Below are 17090 nucleotides of genomic sequence, written 5' to 3' on the forward strand. Positions count from 1 at the left end.
ACATTAATTATAATGAAGCACGTGTATAAACATTAGTAATTTTAAATTAGGTAATTAGATATGTTAAGAAATAGTAATCATTTTGTAATCTTTTGATATGCATTTAATATTTGCGTTGAAATAACATCCGAAGTTAAACAGCTTTTATATTATAGAATAGAATGATTAGTATTATATTACACTTTTACATAGAATAGTATTATAGTATACTTTTATATTATAGAATAGTATTATAATAAGCCCTACCTTTCTGTGCTTAGAAATTGATATTATTATTAAAATATTATTAAAATACTCACTTATTAGCTTTATTATTATTAAAATACTCACATTTTTTCTAAATATTTCTTATATTAATACATAACTTTTATTAATTCTAACAAGGGAAACTAGGGAAGTGTGACTCGCCAATTTTGAAATAAACTAGTGGGATGTATGCCTTATGAGGAACAATTTTAGGGGGCAACATTCGTTTCGGCCCATAGAAGGTCGTATGAAAGATAGAAAATTATTCAATATATAGAAAAATCAGTATTTTATTACTTCAATGCAGACTATTAGTTATTGTAATTGTCTCATACTCCAATTAATTTGTAATTAATTGGATAATTAATTACTTTCACATAATATATAATGCATATTTATTGTTAAAATTGATTTTGAAAATTTTATGTATCTGCAGTTTTTCAGAAAAACCTGTTAGGTTAATTTAAAAAAAAATATTTACATCAAAATTTTTTTATTTTTTTTCTTTAAAAAACTTTCCAAATTAATTGGAGTATGTAATTGCAAATCAATTAATTAATGAACAATTAATTAATAATTAGCAATTAATTAATAATTAATTAATTTTCTGATTAATTTATTAATTAAAAATAAATTAATTATCCAATTAATTACAAATTAATTGGATTATGAGACAATTGCAATTACTAATAGTCTGCATTGAAGTAATAAAATACTGATTTTTCCATATATTTAATTTTTTTTTATCTCTCACAAGACCTTCTATGGGCCGAAACGAATGTTGCCCCCTAAAATTGTTCCTCATAAGGCATACATCCCACTAGTTTATTTCAAAATTGGCGAGTCACACTTCCCTAGTTTCCCTTGTAAGCTTTTAATTTTATTGCATAAAATCATATCATTTTTAACATTTTCTTATCTTTTTTAATTTTAATAATTTGATATAAAAATTAGAAAGATAAAATTTGAAATAATAAATATGATTTTAAAGTAGACATATTTAAGTTTTGAATTAATAGGATTTTAGTTTCTTAGAAAGAGAAAACCAGGCATTAGTCAGACATAAACTTTGTCAGTATTTTAATAATAATGTTGGCAACAATAATAAATAGAGAATCCTAAGTAACATTAAGGGTCATAACTTTCAAGACATCTCTTGACCAAACTATTGTGAACATATTTCCCAGCTTCCTGTTATATTCTAATGGTAAACTTATAAGGAAAAAAGAAATTTTATTCAGAGAAAATAGGTTTTAGTACACTTTTCACGTTTTTGTACACCAATAAGCATATTTGAAATAACCCCTTTAAACCATTGAGTGTTAGTACCCAATCCCAAATTCTTGATGGTCCCATCAAAATTTTTTGATGGTTTATACTGGTTTCAGTGCGATTCATGATGGTCACCATTATCCAGCATTTCCCATTACGTGTTCATGGTTTTATATATGCCAACAAATTTATGTCATTCCATGATGGAAAATGATACTATACTTTGATGGTTAACCATCAAGAAAAGTTTGACTCTCATGAACCAATAATCCGTGATGGTTCCAACTACGTTTCCCTAATGGTTTGATGGGAATTCTCGTTGGTTCTCAGAAATATACCATCAAAACAATTTTATAAAATACACCTGAACTGTACCCAAGTCAAAATTCTTGATGGTCCCATTAAAAAAGTTTGATGGTTTATGTTGGTTTTATTGTGACTCCCGACGGTCCAACATCATTTGATGGTCCGGTCATCCAACCTTCCTTGTGTGTTTCTGGTGTTTAATATGCCTACAAACTTCCATCATTCCATGATGGGAAACGCTACTTCAATAACATGATGGTTAACCATCAAGAGAAGTTTGATTCTTATGGACCAACAATCCTTGATGATCCGTGATGGTCCATAATGGCTCCAATTATAAACTTTCAAGATAGTTTGATAGAAATTCTTCTTGGTTTTCAGGAATATACCATCAAAACAATTTGTTTTTTATGTTGGAACATCATAAATCAGTCCGAATTCTTACAGTGGTTGTTCATGATCGTTCCAACATTTTATTTCTATGATACTATGATGGAGATTCGTGGTTGTTCGATATGAGCAAACCCTCATAAATCAGTCTAAATTCTTACATTGAGGTGATGGTTACTTAAGTTGGTTACTATCAAAAAATATAATGGTTTATGATGGAATTATTGGTAGTTGCCATCAAGGAAAACCATCAAATGGTCAATCAAAGGACAACCATCGAAACTTCTGTATGTAAAAATCCAATCACTGGATTAAAAGTTATTCTCTTTTTTGCACTGTAGGGGAGAGTCGGGTAGCCCCGCCGGCGGGTACCCCCGCCCACTGTCAATTTCATATGTATAGAATATTTTTTCAAGTCAATGGGCCATCGGACATTAAATGTTATATTAAAAAAAAGATTATTTTCAAAATTTCAAGTATTTATGTAGCTGTTAACATGGTTTACAATAGTTTTGAAAATATGTTTGAAAATATGAAAATAATTTTGAAAATATGTACAGTAGTCATGAAATGAAGAAAAATTGGTTGAATGTTTCGATTAAACTTCATTTTAATACTAAAAAAATAATTTTTTCTATACATACAGCATTAAAGTATGTAGTCTTAAGTTTAATTTGCACAAAGAAAAAAGTTTATTTGTGAAAAATTGTTCGAGTAATTACAAATTTACAAAAAAATTGAATTTCGGGTAGCCCCGCTCACATGAATGTCGGGTATCACTGCCCAATTTTATTTCGTCGTTAAATGTACGGTTGCAAAGGATTATTATTTTATTGCTTCAAATTTGAATGTTATATGCATTTTTAACAACAAATATTATTATAATTAAATGATTGTTATTAAATGATAGAATTCACTAAAAGTATATAAATATGTAATAAATAAAATAATTTTGTGATAAAAATGATAAACGAGGTTTACCTATTGTCAATACATTGGTCACCTGAAAAAGCAGTCAAAAAACATAATTTTCGTAACTGGGCGGGGCTACCCGACACATTTTGAAAAGAGCTGAAAAGCATGTTTTTTTAAATTTCTAATTTTTAAGTCAAACTATTCTTTTTTTGGTTTATTCTTTTCGCATTATTTAATTAGATGATAAAACAATAGAAACATACAAAAATATTGATTATTACTCAATATTATACAGAAATATAAGCAATACTCCTTAAGTGAGAGGGGCTACCCGACTCTCCCCTACTTACTCTGTCAGTTGAAAGTCCTAGATTGCCTTACTTCAAAATTCCTTCATTGATTTATTTATTGATGGATTGATTGTATTTTGCAGATAACAGAAGCGCTGACATTTCTGCACTACTCTTGCAAGCTGATCCACCGGAATCTCTGCCCACAATCGGTGATAGTGAATAAGCGAGGCACATGGAAGTTAGCCGGACTGGAGTTTGCCGAGAGGTGCAACGAATCAGATATAATGGTACAAAATACTCTTTGAATAACTTCACTCTCTTTTGTCATTAAAGGCCTGTCTATACGATCCAAGTTCTTGGACGAAGATCGATTGAAACTTGTTCTGCTTTGAGCTTGGAACGTGTAAACGATCATGCGAGTTCTTGGTCCAAGTCCTGGGATGATAGTAGAGCATGTTCTACTTCCCATCCAAGTTTTTTTCCCCTTAACCAATCAGATGCTTAAATTTTATGACGTCAACAAGCAGGCATCAGATTATGCCATTTTGTTGTCCCTTTTCATATATTTTAGTCCCACTGTTCCTAGTAGAGCACTGAAGTCAAGCATCACTGGCTGGGGTTAGCGTGCGGCAGGTTGACCACTTGGTTCAGTCTACGAAGGGACCGAGGGGATTGGTCCTCGTTAAACTGTTCTACCGTAAAGTGCTCTACTTACTCGCGCATAGGTCGTTGGGCTACCGAAGCGGGGGTACCATCCCCCCTACAGAGGATCAAAATTGTGATGGCATGTCTTCGGATCATCCTCTGGGATGTTTCCCAGACCGTCGCCAATAGCACATTGTGCAGCTTTAGTGCGAAGTAACTAAACTGCAACAACATATTTTTGTCCAAATAAATTAATTTGTTATGGGGTGGTTCCCTGCTAGACTCGGTGGAAGCATGTTGAATTTGAAGAAGAGCCTCAGAGCTCAAATAAATCTTGATAGGCTAAATTTAGCCTTACCTATTGAAACGCAGTGCTATAAGCGAAAGCAGAGAGCACGCCTCACTTTATTATACTCAATACTCAATCTGTTATGGTCAATTTGTATAATTATGATTTCATTTGAATTTATTTCGTAATTTTAAATTCATGTAAAGGCCTGGTTTCTTAGGACAGGACGCCGTCAGCTGGAAATCAGCGTTAACCTCTGATATGTCCATTTGTGAGTTCGATAGTATACGTCATCGAACGCTCATCTTGAACTACAATTGCCGTCCAACTCAACTGCAGTTGGATTACAACGTGACGTGAACCACAGAAGCAATGGCGGACAACATCCAACAGCACATTGAAATCAGTCAAGATTTTGATTTTGACATTAAACATAGCTTCTTCATTAAACATTGCACTCTTCATTTAACCCAGCTATAATGTGTTTTTTCTTGGACAAAGTCATTATTTGTTCTCTAAAACACTGGTCTACAAGAACAAAATCAATACAAATTCAAAATAAATATTTGTTTACGTTATTAACGCATGCGCAATGAGAGATAATGTCTGCGTTGTACCGACTGCTCACGCTGAGCTAACAAAAAAGTATTTTTTTGGCGTCAGCTCTACGTCAACTTTCCGCTGACGCCCAGATAAGGCGCTAGTTCTAAGAAACCAGGTCTTGAGCTAACAAACCAGTATTTTGTTGGCGCCAGAGGGACGTTGACGTCCCGCTGACGCTCACATAAGGCGCTTGTCCTAAGAAACCAGACCTTAAGTATGATTTTATGATGTTGAATATGAACAATGCGCATGCGCAAGTTTTTCATCCGACCCATCAGGGACATTCAGGAACTTGGATAGTGTCCGCGAATCATCCAATTTCTCGGAGAGAGACATTCCTCCAATTTCTGGCATTCAAGAACTTGTTCCGTGTAAACAGGCCTTAAGGCTAATACAACAGTCTACTTTGAAACAATCACTTCATATCTCTTGTTTAACATAGACTGTTACTGTGAATGGCCGAAATTGGTTCAGTACCACTGCCCGGTATGTCTTACATCAATATTTTTTAAGATCAAGTGCCGCTGCCCAGTATGCATTCAACTGGTACTCCGACCACTGATGTTTCCCATAATCTATCCTCAGCAGATATTAAAATATCGGATAAACATAGTAATATAAACTAATATCAAATTGGATATAACAAATATTTCGTACATTTACAAAAGCGACTCTGTGATTGCTGTCATTCACCGGTGAAAGTCGACATTCTCTTGATTTCGGTCTTCCATGGTTACATTTTCATTATTTCCATCAATTCATAATTTTGATCAATTCATTTTCCATCAATTCATCAATTCATAACTGACTTTAAATCACTGGAAATTTTATTGCACAAAACTTTAAATTCATTTCAATGAAAATTTGTATGTAATTCAATTATTATTTGAATTTTAATTCAGAAAGTAATTTATTCGATGTGAATTCAAATTTTATTACTTATTTTTATGTATTTTTTTGTAAGCTTTGATATAACATTTATTCGGTCACTATTTTCTAAACAATAAAATCAATTCATATTTGAATTCTATTCAATTATAATTTAAATTCAATTTAAACAAAAATATGTACTACAAATTAATGAAAGTTAAAGAATTAAATTTAATCCTTTTGAAATTAAAATTTTAATTTGATTCAGATTTTAATTACGTTCTTAAGGATCATTTATACTGTGTCGGTTGTAGTAATGAGTGCAATAAATATAAAATCTCCACTTTTTTTTAAAAAAAATTTGATATTTATTTTCTGAACAAAAATTCGCATCAAACTTCAATTCTATTTAATTATAATTTAAAATTCAATTCAACCACTATTAATGCAAAACGATTAAAGCTTGCATAAAATTAAACGATACTTCATAGAAAATTAGCACTTGATTCAAATTTTAAGGATATTTTTTATTAGTATAATAACTGTTCAAATTCTATTTTCTAAATTGAAAAAAAAATCATTTCGAACTAACATTCTTTTGAGTTAATATTTGAAGTCTAGCCAATTGAAACCTAAATTCTTTCCAATTAAAACTTAAATTCAATTCCTCTTAGTTTGAAATAAATAAAATTCAGCTTAAGTTTATTTAAATTTAATTATATTTGAATGAAATTAAATTTAATTTGAATGAAATTGTTATATTAAATATATTTCTAAGAGCATTTATACTATGCCAGTCAGTCTCAGCTTTGCATGTTATAATAGTTTAGTCTTCGCTTTCTTAACAAAAACTTAATAATCACCTCACCTGTTTCCTCTATTAAAAAAAATATCATTTGTTTTTTAAATAAACATTTTACTACTCTTTAAAAATTGTTTATTTTTTCATGATTTTCTTTCCTTTTTTTTTGTATGTGAGCATTTGAGCTCAAATAATTCTTCGTGTATGAAATTCCTGAAAAAAATATCCTTTAGTTTTCTTTACATCAAAAACAAAAAGACATTGTTATTCATTTCACTGTAATTGTATCCTTGGGGAAAAAAACTCCGTAAAAAAACAGTACGTTTTTGTACATTTTTTGTACGACTTTTTTTTATCTTTTGTTTGAAGCTACTGAAAACGCTTTTAAAATGTTAAAGTAGCGAAATGAAAATTTAAAAATAATTTGCTCATTCCCGAAGTAAAACAATTATCTAGAACTTTAACTAAAGTTAAAACTCGTATGCTTATAGTCAATAAAAAAATAAGTGTTGCTATTGTCTTTCAAACTAATTAGAAAGAGTTTAAATACCACAATTATTTTTAATGAACTAGAAGGCAATTTTCAAATATTTCAACCTATATATTGATTCGTTCTTAACATTGAAAATTCTTATACTATGTTAATTAATATCTTTTATTCATTTATTATTTTACCATGTAGTTATGAAGCTACGATGATTCAAATTTTCTACGGGAACCATTTGACAAATTTCGACTCGGTAATTTAAAACCAGTAATCTTGGTAGTTTAAAACCTATATATTGATTCGTTCTTAACATTGAAAATTCTTATACTATGTTAATTAATATCTTTTATTCATTTATTATTTTACCATGTAGTTATGAAACTACGATGATTCAAATTCTCTACGGGAACCATTTCACAAATTTCGACTCAGTAATTTAAAACCAGTAATCTTGGTAGTTTAAAACCTATTGGTTCGTTCTTAACATTGAAAATTCTTATACTATGTTAATTAATATCTTTTATTCATTTATTATTTTACCATGTAGTTATTAAACTACGATGATTCAAATTTTCTACGGGAACCATTTGACAAATTTCGTTCGACTTTCGACTCGGTGATTTAAAACCAGTGTTCTCGGTGGTTTAAAACTTATATATTGATTCGTTCTTAACATCGAAAATTCTTATACTATGTTAATTAATATATTTTATTCATTCGTTATTATACCATGTAGTTATGAAACTACGATGATTTAAATATTCTACGGCAACCATTCGACAAATCTCGTTCAAATTTCGACTCGTTAATTTAAAACCAGTGTTCAAAAAAACTACATTATTTTTGCAGTTTACTACAACTAATTTGTTACAAATGTAGTCAATTACAACTATTTTTTTTTAATGTAAGCAAACTACTTTGGAATTGTAGTAATTATTTCACTTCTTTAAGGAGAGGAACTTTGTTGGAGAACTAAATTTACACCTATGTTCATGTTAATGGGCATTACATATTTCCTAACTTTTAAAATTTCTTTAATTTCTTAAACTTACTTTTTTAACCATTCTTAATCAAATTACAATTAAATTAAATCAATTGGTTAATTTTTATTAAAATTTATTAAAAAAAAGCGAACATAAAATATTTTATTCTTTTCTTATAGATCGATGTAAAACGGATATATTTTTTTTTTTCAATACTAATGTAGTCTCATTAATTCACTGTCCCGCCTAATCGAAAACTAACTCTTTATTCTTAATTTCTTACCACACATATGTGTGTCATTTACATGGTTATACTAATTCTCACTGTCTTGTTGACAAGACGAGGACCCATTCGTGATTGCCAAGGTATTTTCAAACCTAATACTGATTATGGGGGTTAGCTTTATTTTTTGCTATGATATCTTTCGATAATTCGCCAACCTTGATCTCTTCCCCATGCTCCTAACTGTCCGTTGGGAACAAATTCATTTACTTTCAATTTCGAATTTGTGGCGACAGGGAGGAAAAATGCTAACTAAAATTCTCGATGTAAGAGAATGTTTTATCTTGATCCCTTTTCGGGATTTCTTTTCTTTATTATTTTTATAATTTTGAATTATGGCCTTTTTCAATAATTAGTAAATCAATTTTTCTTAAACGGTTTTATTTATTTCTCTGAGACAATTATCATTTTATTACATCCGAATTAATATGTATCTGTAACGGCCAAAAAATCAAATAACGCTACCTGTATAAATCCACTAATTAATTTAAAACGCTCACCGTCATAATTCAAAATGGTTTTTTAATAAGAAATTGACTTACATTAAATATAAGGGAATAATTAAGAATTATTTATTTAGGTTAAAATGAGCCAGTTTGTTATTCCAAAAAAAAAATTTCGAATTCAATCATTTAACCTTAAATTTTTTATGCCTTTTTTGTCGGCGAATATTTCATTTTAGAAAGGCGAAGCTATCAACTGCTTGTAATTTTTTAATTGTTTAATGCTCTTTTATTTCCTCTAAGAAATTAAGTACACTAATGGGCTGCGCCCCCTGCTCGCTAACGCTCGCCAACCCCCGAAAATTGCTGCGCAATCTTATATGGTTTGCTTCACAAACTAAGCTCACTTCGCTCTCTACTAACTTAGGTACATTGCAAATGCACAAAATTCTAAGAATTCAAAACAATCATACAAATCCATATAAAAACTTTTTCTTTAGAAAAAAAAACATCTTTTTAGTAGATACTAAGTCATTAAAATGTATTTTAATTCAAATAAATGACATGTAATTCGTTAAACCTATTAGAAATGTGCTATAATATAAAATCTTAAGATAAAATTTCTAAAACTGATATCTCTTTAAAAAAGGTTAAAATTTTGGCTATAATTAAGTCTATTGAAAAATTGAAATAAGTGAATTGCAATGGAAAAACCTGCATAAACAAGTGCTTTTTTGGTAGTGCTTAGTAGTGCTTGTACACCATTGTAGTGACCCGCCATATTAACAGCGTTGTCATAAGATAGTCCCCTACAATTATCCAGTAGTAGTCCATTTGTTTCTAAGAAGTCTTGTAGAATATTAAATAAATGTAAGTCAGTATGATTACTAATTTTAATGAAGGATACACATCTTTCATACACTTTTCCCCGAAAATAGTATTGTAATACAATAGCAAGTTGATCATTGTGAGATAGATCAGGAGTAGCATCCATCACAATTGAATTATACTTTGTGTCGTCGTTATTTATTTGAGTTATAATTTGCTTAATTATCTGTCGGCCCATAATCTCAATTATTTCCTCATATACTGTTTTTGATAAGTACGATATCACCGATTTTGGTCGCAGCTCTCGTTGTTCAATGTGTTCACGAATGAATGGATCGAACTCTGCCAATAGCACCCATAAAATTGCCATTATGTGGAGAATCAAATACTTCCTCGGAACCTCTAAATGCTAAGCCAGCGATTCTCAACCTGTGGGGCGCGCCCCCCTAGGGGGGCACGAGCACACCAGAGGGGTGGCGCGAGAATATTCAAGAGAAAATATTATTTAAAAAAATTGATTTACTGGATGAAAGGAAAACGCACATATACATAGAAAACAAAATGCATTTTGACATCTTATTAAAGTGAAACAACTTATTAAATCAAAATTTAAGGTGGGAAATCAAGGGTGGCTTGGCCTTATGGATTTTTTTATAATTTTCTGATTAAGTCTGTGTATCTGAATTTTTTCTGTAACATCTTACACCTATCTCTAATATATATCACGTATACTTTTAATTGTAAAATAAAATTACATTTATTTTATAGTACAATTTTAAAATTTTAGCTTCTGCACCTAAGGTTTCGCACAGGTTCCAAAGGTGAGCCATGTTTTGAAATCACTTTTTCACTTACTCAAATTATCTTTAGAAAAAACACTTGGACTGGCAAACTTCTTTTAAAAAGGCACTTTAAGTGTCTTGCTGGTAGGAACAAGTTTCCCGACTTTAAAAAAGATATTTGTTTTCAGAGTGTATAATTTGTTTATTGATTTTACTTTGATAGTTCTTGTGTGAAGTCACTAGCGATTCTTTTGAGTTAACTCATTAGAATTAATCAAGAATTATTGAGTTAATTTTTTCAGAAGGATTAGCCAACAAGTAAGAGTTAAATAACCATACTAGAGTTAACTAACTAAACCCATAACTAATCTAAAAATACCCAAATTTGCAAGAAAATACCAGAATCGACCACAAAAACACTCATAACTACCACAAAAATAAAAAAATACCTGAAAAATGACTTTAAAATGCAAACAAAACAAAAAACTTGAAACAAAATATCGCAAAGTCTACTAAAGTGCAGAGAACGTCAAAATATTATAAAAATTTAAAAAATACCAAAGTTCCACATTTGCTTAAAATGAAATAAATCAATTGGCATTTAATTCAAGCATTCCTTTTTGAGAAATAATATGCTACGTAATGATTTATAATTAACTCTTTTATAGATTTCACGTTTGCTTCCGAAGGTGGCCCGAGTGTCGCGCCACTTGGGAACATACATAAGGTCTCTCTTACCATTTGCACGACATAAAACTATTAATCTGATAGATTAATTCGAATTAAAGTAATGTGGTTAAAGAAAAAGAAATAAACTTTCAGAAAACATATTATAACTCAAAGTTCTAAGAATTTAAACACATTATCTTCTCACCTGGAAATTAGAACGACAACTGCAAATAATTAAATCACTTCATACAATGGAGGCCATTCAAGGAAATATCTTCCAATTCAGCCTCGTGCACCTCAGATACAAGATTTACAATGCAGAAGGGACATCTTATGATTCAAAATAAATTTCATTTTATTTGGGGGGGGGGCTACGTTAGGAGCACTGGCCACCTTTGGCTTACCCACCTTACTTAATCAAACATACTAAATTTTTAAAAAAAATTAATAATTTTTAGTGACTTCCTTGGGTCTGTCCTGCAGAGCAAAGTTTTTTGAGGTGAGGCTTAATATTACAAATAGCCACTCTCTGTCTTGTTTCTATATTTAGCCGTGATCTATATTTTGTCTTCAAAGATGCCACAGCAGAAAATCCTGTTTCACAAAGGTAGGATATTGAAAACGGTAATAGAATGCGAAATGCCCTTTGTTTCAGTGCAGAAAAATCCTCCTCCTGCCAAAATTCAAATAGTGATTTATTACTAAATTGCATTTCAGTTTCGCCACTTGTCGTGAAGTCTATGAATTTTTCTTCCTCATCAATTGAGAGTCCTTCGGGAGTCTTATGAAATGGATTCCTAACCCACTCGTAACTTGCTAGCAGTTTGTCATGAGCAGGAAAATACTTTTTAAAATTCTTTGCCAGCATGGCTAAATGATTTTCAATGGTTACAAACGTAACTTTCATATATTCTTCTTCAGCCTTATAAGTTTTAGTACAATTATCCACATTTGCAAACATTGTTAGGTTTTTTTGCTTTAAATTTCTGCCCCACAATTCTAATTTTCTACAAAAAGCATTAACTTCATCACTCGTATCCAACATATGTGTATTTGCTCCTTGGAGTTTAAGATTCAAGTTATTTAATTTCTCGAATATGACGACCAAGTATCTCAATTTCATCACAAATAAACAATAGTGTAAATTCCCGGTTTCCGGTCTGTTATCTTCTAAGAAAATGACGATTTCTTCTCTTAATTCATGAGCACGTTGCAAAAATTTCTCACGTGATAAACATCTTGCCTCACATTTAAATAGTAACTCTGAATGTACTGAACCCATGTCATTACAAAGAGCAGAAAAGATTCTCGATCTCAGGGTTCTCATTTTTATATAATTTGAAATGGTTACAACCGCAGTTAATACAATATTTAAACCAGGACGTATTTCTTTCGAACCCAAAGCTTCTCTGTGGATCATGCAATGTGTCCAGACGCATTGAGGCGATTTTTGTTTTACTAGTGCTTGTATACTTTCGAACCTTCCGGATATTGAACAAGCATATTCCGATGCATATTCCAGTGCATATTCCGATGCAATTTTTGCATTCTGTGTTTGCATCATTCATAACATCATTTAAAATAGCAAATAATGCTAGCGCTGTTGTTTTGAGTTCTATTGATTTGCAGAAAAGTAGTTCTACTACTGACATATTATCACAAAATCAAACATAGGCAATGAAATGAGCATCTTTATTAATATCTCTTGCTTCAAAGTTTATTGAAAACATTTTGTCACGCAACATCGAGAAAAGCTGACACTACATTTTCAGCTGTATCACCAATTCGACGAGCAACAGTATCATTTGAAAGAGGTATGGACTGTAATTGTTTTGAAAAATTAACTCCAAACATAGTTTCTACAATCTCAATTGCTGCTGATTTTTACTTTACTTTTGTTTTGGTAGTTAGTTAAAAATAATTTAAAGACAGAATTAAAAATACTCAATATACATTATTGTTGCATACATTTTACTGCAAGTGGGGGGCGCGATGAAAATTATGATTGAAAACTGGGCCTCGAATACTGAAAGGTTGAGAAACGCTGTGCTAAGCCCTTTATACTTAAAAATTTGACCACTGCAATAACCCGTTTTAAGACATTGTGATAATATTCTGTTTCCTTTCTTTATTGCTTCTGAAGCTGCTTGTCTAGAACAGATTTATTTTATTTTCGTGCCAACCACACTAACAATGATTTCTTATGTTCATTAGAATTTTCATGATTTTTTAAACAAGTTCCTACGTGTTTCCAATCGGAAAATCCGGTTGTCTATCGAGAAGGGATTTTGGAAAAAGGTTTGCAAGTCAAACAAAAAACAGTACCAACCTTTGTTGAATAACATAACCAAGATCTTTCCAGTGATCGACCATTTTTCTATTTCTTAATGAAATACCTATTTGAAAATGTTCTGTTTTGTTCTTTGTATTTCTTTATTGAAGCTGAATATATATTTTTCGGATCTTTATTTTGAAAGTCAGTCATTTCATGTGAGAGGATGTCATTAATAAAATCATTATTTAGCAATTCTGGTCACAAGCCCAAGTCAACATATTTCTCAAACTCAAACTAAATGTTCTCTAAATTTCTTTCCGCCTCGGTATTACCGTCCTCTTGCTGAACACCAATATAATTTTCAATGGGACCAGAGGGTTGCTGGTAGTCAAGACTTCGCACATTTTCATCACTTGTATTTTTTTCCTGGTGTTGCGATTTTCTGCTCCCTTCAAATAGATTCTCTTCGGATAAGATCCCTTCCTTTTCGCTTGTTAATAAATTTGATGCTATTTCATTCTCGTTTTTATGTTCTAATTTGAGAACAGTTTCAATTTTTGCACATTTCTTTCTTTCTTTTCTCGATCTAGCTGAAATTTCCGTTTCTCAGCTCTACTTTCATATTTTCTACCAGATATATTGTAAAATAAGACTGATATTTTTCTGAAAATAAACAATGAACTTGATAATTTTCTGGTAATAAACAGGGAACGAGATAATCGATGTAATATTGTTCTTCACGTCACATTTTAATACTTTATAACGAGTGCAGTAATTCACAAATTATCATTAAAAATCGATTAAAAAGTTCATTTAGTATTGAATAAATACATTAAAAACAGAAAAAAAACGTGATTTATAATTCTTTTTACTTACCAACTAAGAGCAGGAAATCTTTTCTTATACTGATTATGTACTTTCAATTATAAATAAAATAGGAGAAAAGTCCGGACCTTATAACTTTTCAGTTATCATTTATTAGTAAACTAAACAAATTTGTCACTTTGACGACGAGAACAGAAGTGCGGGAAAAAAAAACAAAATCATGTCGGGCGTTAAGCGGCGCGGCGAGAAGTCACCAGTAATAGACGCGAAAAAATACACTGACCAAAAAGAAGAGACGGGGAATTCCCCGTTCCGTTCAATAGGCCAGCACATGCATGGGTTGATAGATCTCAGGGTTGCCAACCTTATAATAGTTTTTTTTAATATTAGATATTTCTTTTAATTCGAAATATCACCTATTGTTTTTAGTGGGGTCTGGGGCCCTTTGTATCCACGGGGCCCTGGGCTGCAGCCCAAAAAGCCCTTAAGTAGATCCGCCCCTGGGCATCCTCAAATATAGTCAAACCGAATTGGTCGAATAATTTGTAAGTAATAATCCTAAGTAAACTATCATCTCAAGAACTATTTGGGCAATTTCATTAAGAGTTAGTATTCTGCCCTTAAAAAATATATTATTTGAAAGTAGCAAAGTCGTGAAAATCCGATAATTAAAATTATTCAGGGTGATTTTTTTTACTTTCTCCACATCAATAATTAGAATCATTTTTTGATTACTACATACAATGCATACTTTGATTATCTACTTGAATCAAAGAGGAGTCGATTCTATTTAATGTGTATGACTTAATTAACGTACTCGTTAATTGACTGTAGGCACTTAGATTTAATCTCGGCAGACAGACAAAGAGATAGTGGAAGCTTTCAAGGTATAAAATACGCATCAGCTAATCAGGCTTATGCATATAATATCTATACTTAGAGAATATATATTCAGGGTATTTGTTAGACAAAGGAGGCATTCATTATCTTTGTTAGCAACATTCGTCAGCGCTTCTATGGCAGTTATTTTAAAGTAAATATCTGTAGTTAGAAATAACTTCATAAACTACTTTTCTTAAAGTGTGCAAATAAGTTTTGATAATCTAATATATACTCTTACGTGGCTTCCAAATTTTGGCTGTATTTCTTTTCTGCCGGTGGCAACGTTTGCTTTGTTTTGTTTACGTTAATATTTCTCTTACACGGCGAATCGACCAATGATTGCCGCTAAAAATGTCACATGCTAAATCTAGCTGAGGTGGCTCAACATATTGCGCTTTTAAAAACGGAAACGGAAAAAATCAGAGAGCATCAGCTGCGGCAATCTCATACTGTTAAGCTAGGCAGAAGTTAGTAGTCTTTGTCGATAGATCTCTATTTTAGTAATTTGTCGAAAGCACTTTTTGTCACGAATTTATATATTACGAATTTACTTGACGATTCTTGATTTATGTCATGAATTATACTATAGCACATTTCTAATAGGTTTAACAAATTACATGTCATTTATTTGAATTCAAATTTATTTTGATGACTTAGCATTTACTAAAAAGAAGTAATTTTTTTTTTTTTTTAAAAAGTTGTTATAGGGATTTGAATGATTGCTTTGAATTCTTAGAATTTTGTGCATTTGAAATGCACCTAAGTTAGTAGAGAGCGAAGTGAGCTTGGTTAGCGAAGCAAACCATATAAGATAGCGTAGCAATTTTCGGGGGTTGGCGAGCGTTAGCGAGCAGGGGGCGCAGCCACTAGTAATAAAAATTAAATGAGGTAGAAAAAAATTATGATAGCATTATTGCAATCAGGAGTTATAACCCTTTTTGGATAGAATTTCATAAACGTCACAACATAGTCACAACCGTTGTAGATTGCAAAAACTGCATCATTTGATGTTTTACAGCCTATCGTCTAATACGTTAGATGAAATTCGTTTTCAATTCCAGCCAATGTTCTTGATTTTCAATTCTAGTCAATATTTGTTTCTAAAGACTTCGCTAAATTCTTTTATTTCTTCAGTATTCACATTTGTATTAAAATCACTGATCAAGGCAGTCATTATGAAAAAGTTAAACTTAAAAGTACTTTAAGTAAACGGTAAAATCCTTGAATAGCCCACATCTTGGCGGCTTTTTGAAATTTCGTCAAATTAGCGATTATGACTGGGATCAACGTTGCTTTTTGATTATTAAAAAAAAATAATAATTTAAATTATTACAAACTTATTCAAATATTTTTATTAGAATAAAAATTTTTTAAAGTATTTAATATGATATAATCTAAATTGTGAGTTAATTTTTTGAACAAAATTCCTCTAATGTCAACATAGTGTTCCGTTGTTATTAAAACATGTGGCTGCGGCTTGCTAATTTCATATTATATTTTATTTTACTAGTGGGCTGCGCCCCCTGTTAGCTAACGCTCGCCAACACCCGAAAATTGCTACGCAATCTTATATGGTTTGCTTCACTCGCTACCAACTTAGGTACATTGCAAATGCACAAAATTCTAAGAATTCAAAACAATCATTCAAATCCATATAACAACTTTTTTTTAAAAAAAAAATTACATCTTTTTTGTAAATACTAAGTCATTAAAATAAATTTGAATTCAAATAAATGACACGTAATTCGTTAAACTTATTAGAAATGTGTTATAGTATAAAATCTGAAGATAAAATTTCTAAAACTGATACCTCTTTAAAAAAGGTTAAAATTTTGGCTATAATTAAGTCTATTAAAAATTGAAATAAGTGAATTGCAATGGAAAAACCTGCATAAACAAATAAATTCTAGTAAAACAAATAAATTCGTAATATATAAATTCGTGAAAAAAAGCGCTTTCGACAAAATACTAAAATAGAGATCTATCGACAAAGACTACTCAC

The 17090-nt window shown here is 31.0% G+C and overlaps 1 protein-coding gene across 1 annotated transcript in view; it reads left to right on the plus strand.

Moving 5' to 3' along the window:
• Window positions 1–17090, plus strand: part of LOC107453616 (SCY1-like protein 2) — a 466439-nt gene that overhangs the window by 294264 nt on the left and 155085 nt on the right. The window contains exon 5 of the mRNA XM_071180877.1: window positions 3563–3709. Within this exon, the coding sequence (XP_071036978.1) occupies window positions 3563–3709 (147 nt within the window). The remainder of the gene's footprint in view (window positions 1–3562; window positions 3710–17090) is intronic.

Source organism: Parasteatoda tepidariorum, chromosome 5, assembly GCF_043381705.1.
Source record: "Parasteatoda tepidariorum isolate YZ-2023 chromosome 5, CAS_Ptep_4.0, whole genome shotgun sequence".
NCBI classification, from domain to species: Eukaryota; Metazoa; Arthropoda; class Arachnida; order Araneae; family Theridiidae; genus Parasteatoda; species Parasteatoda tepidariorum.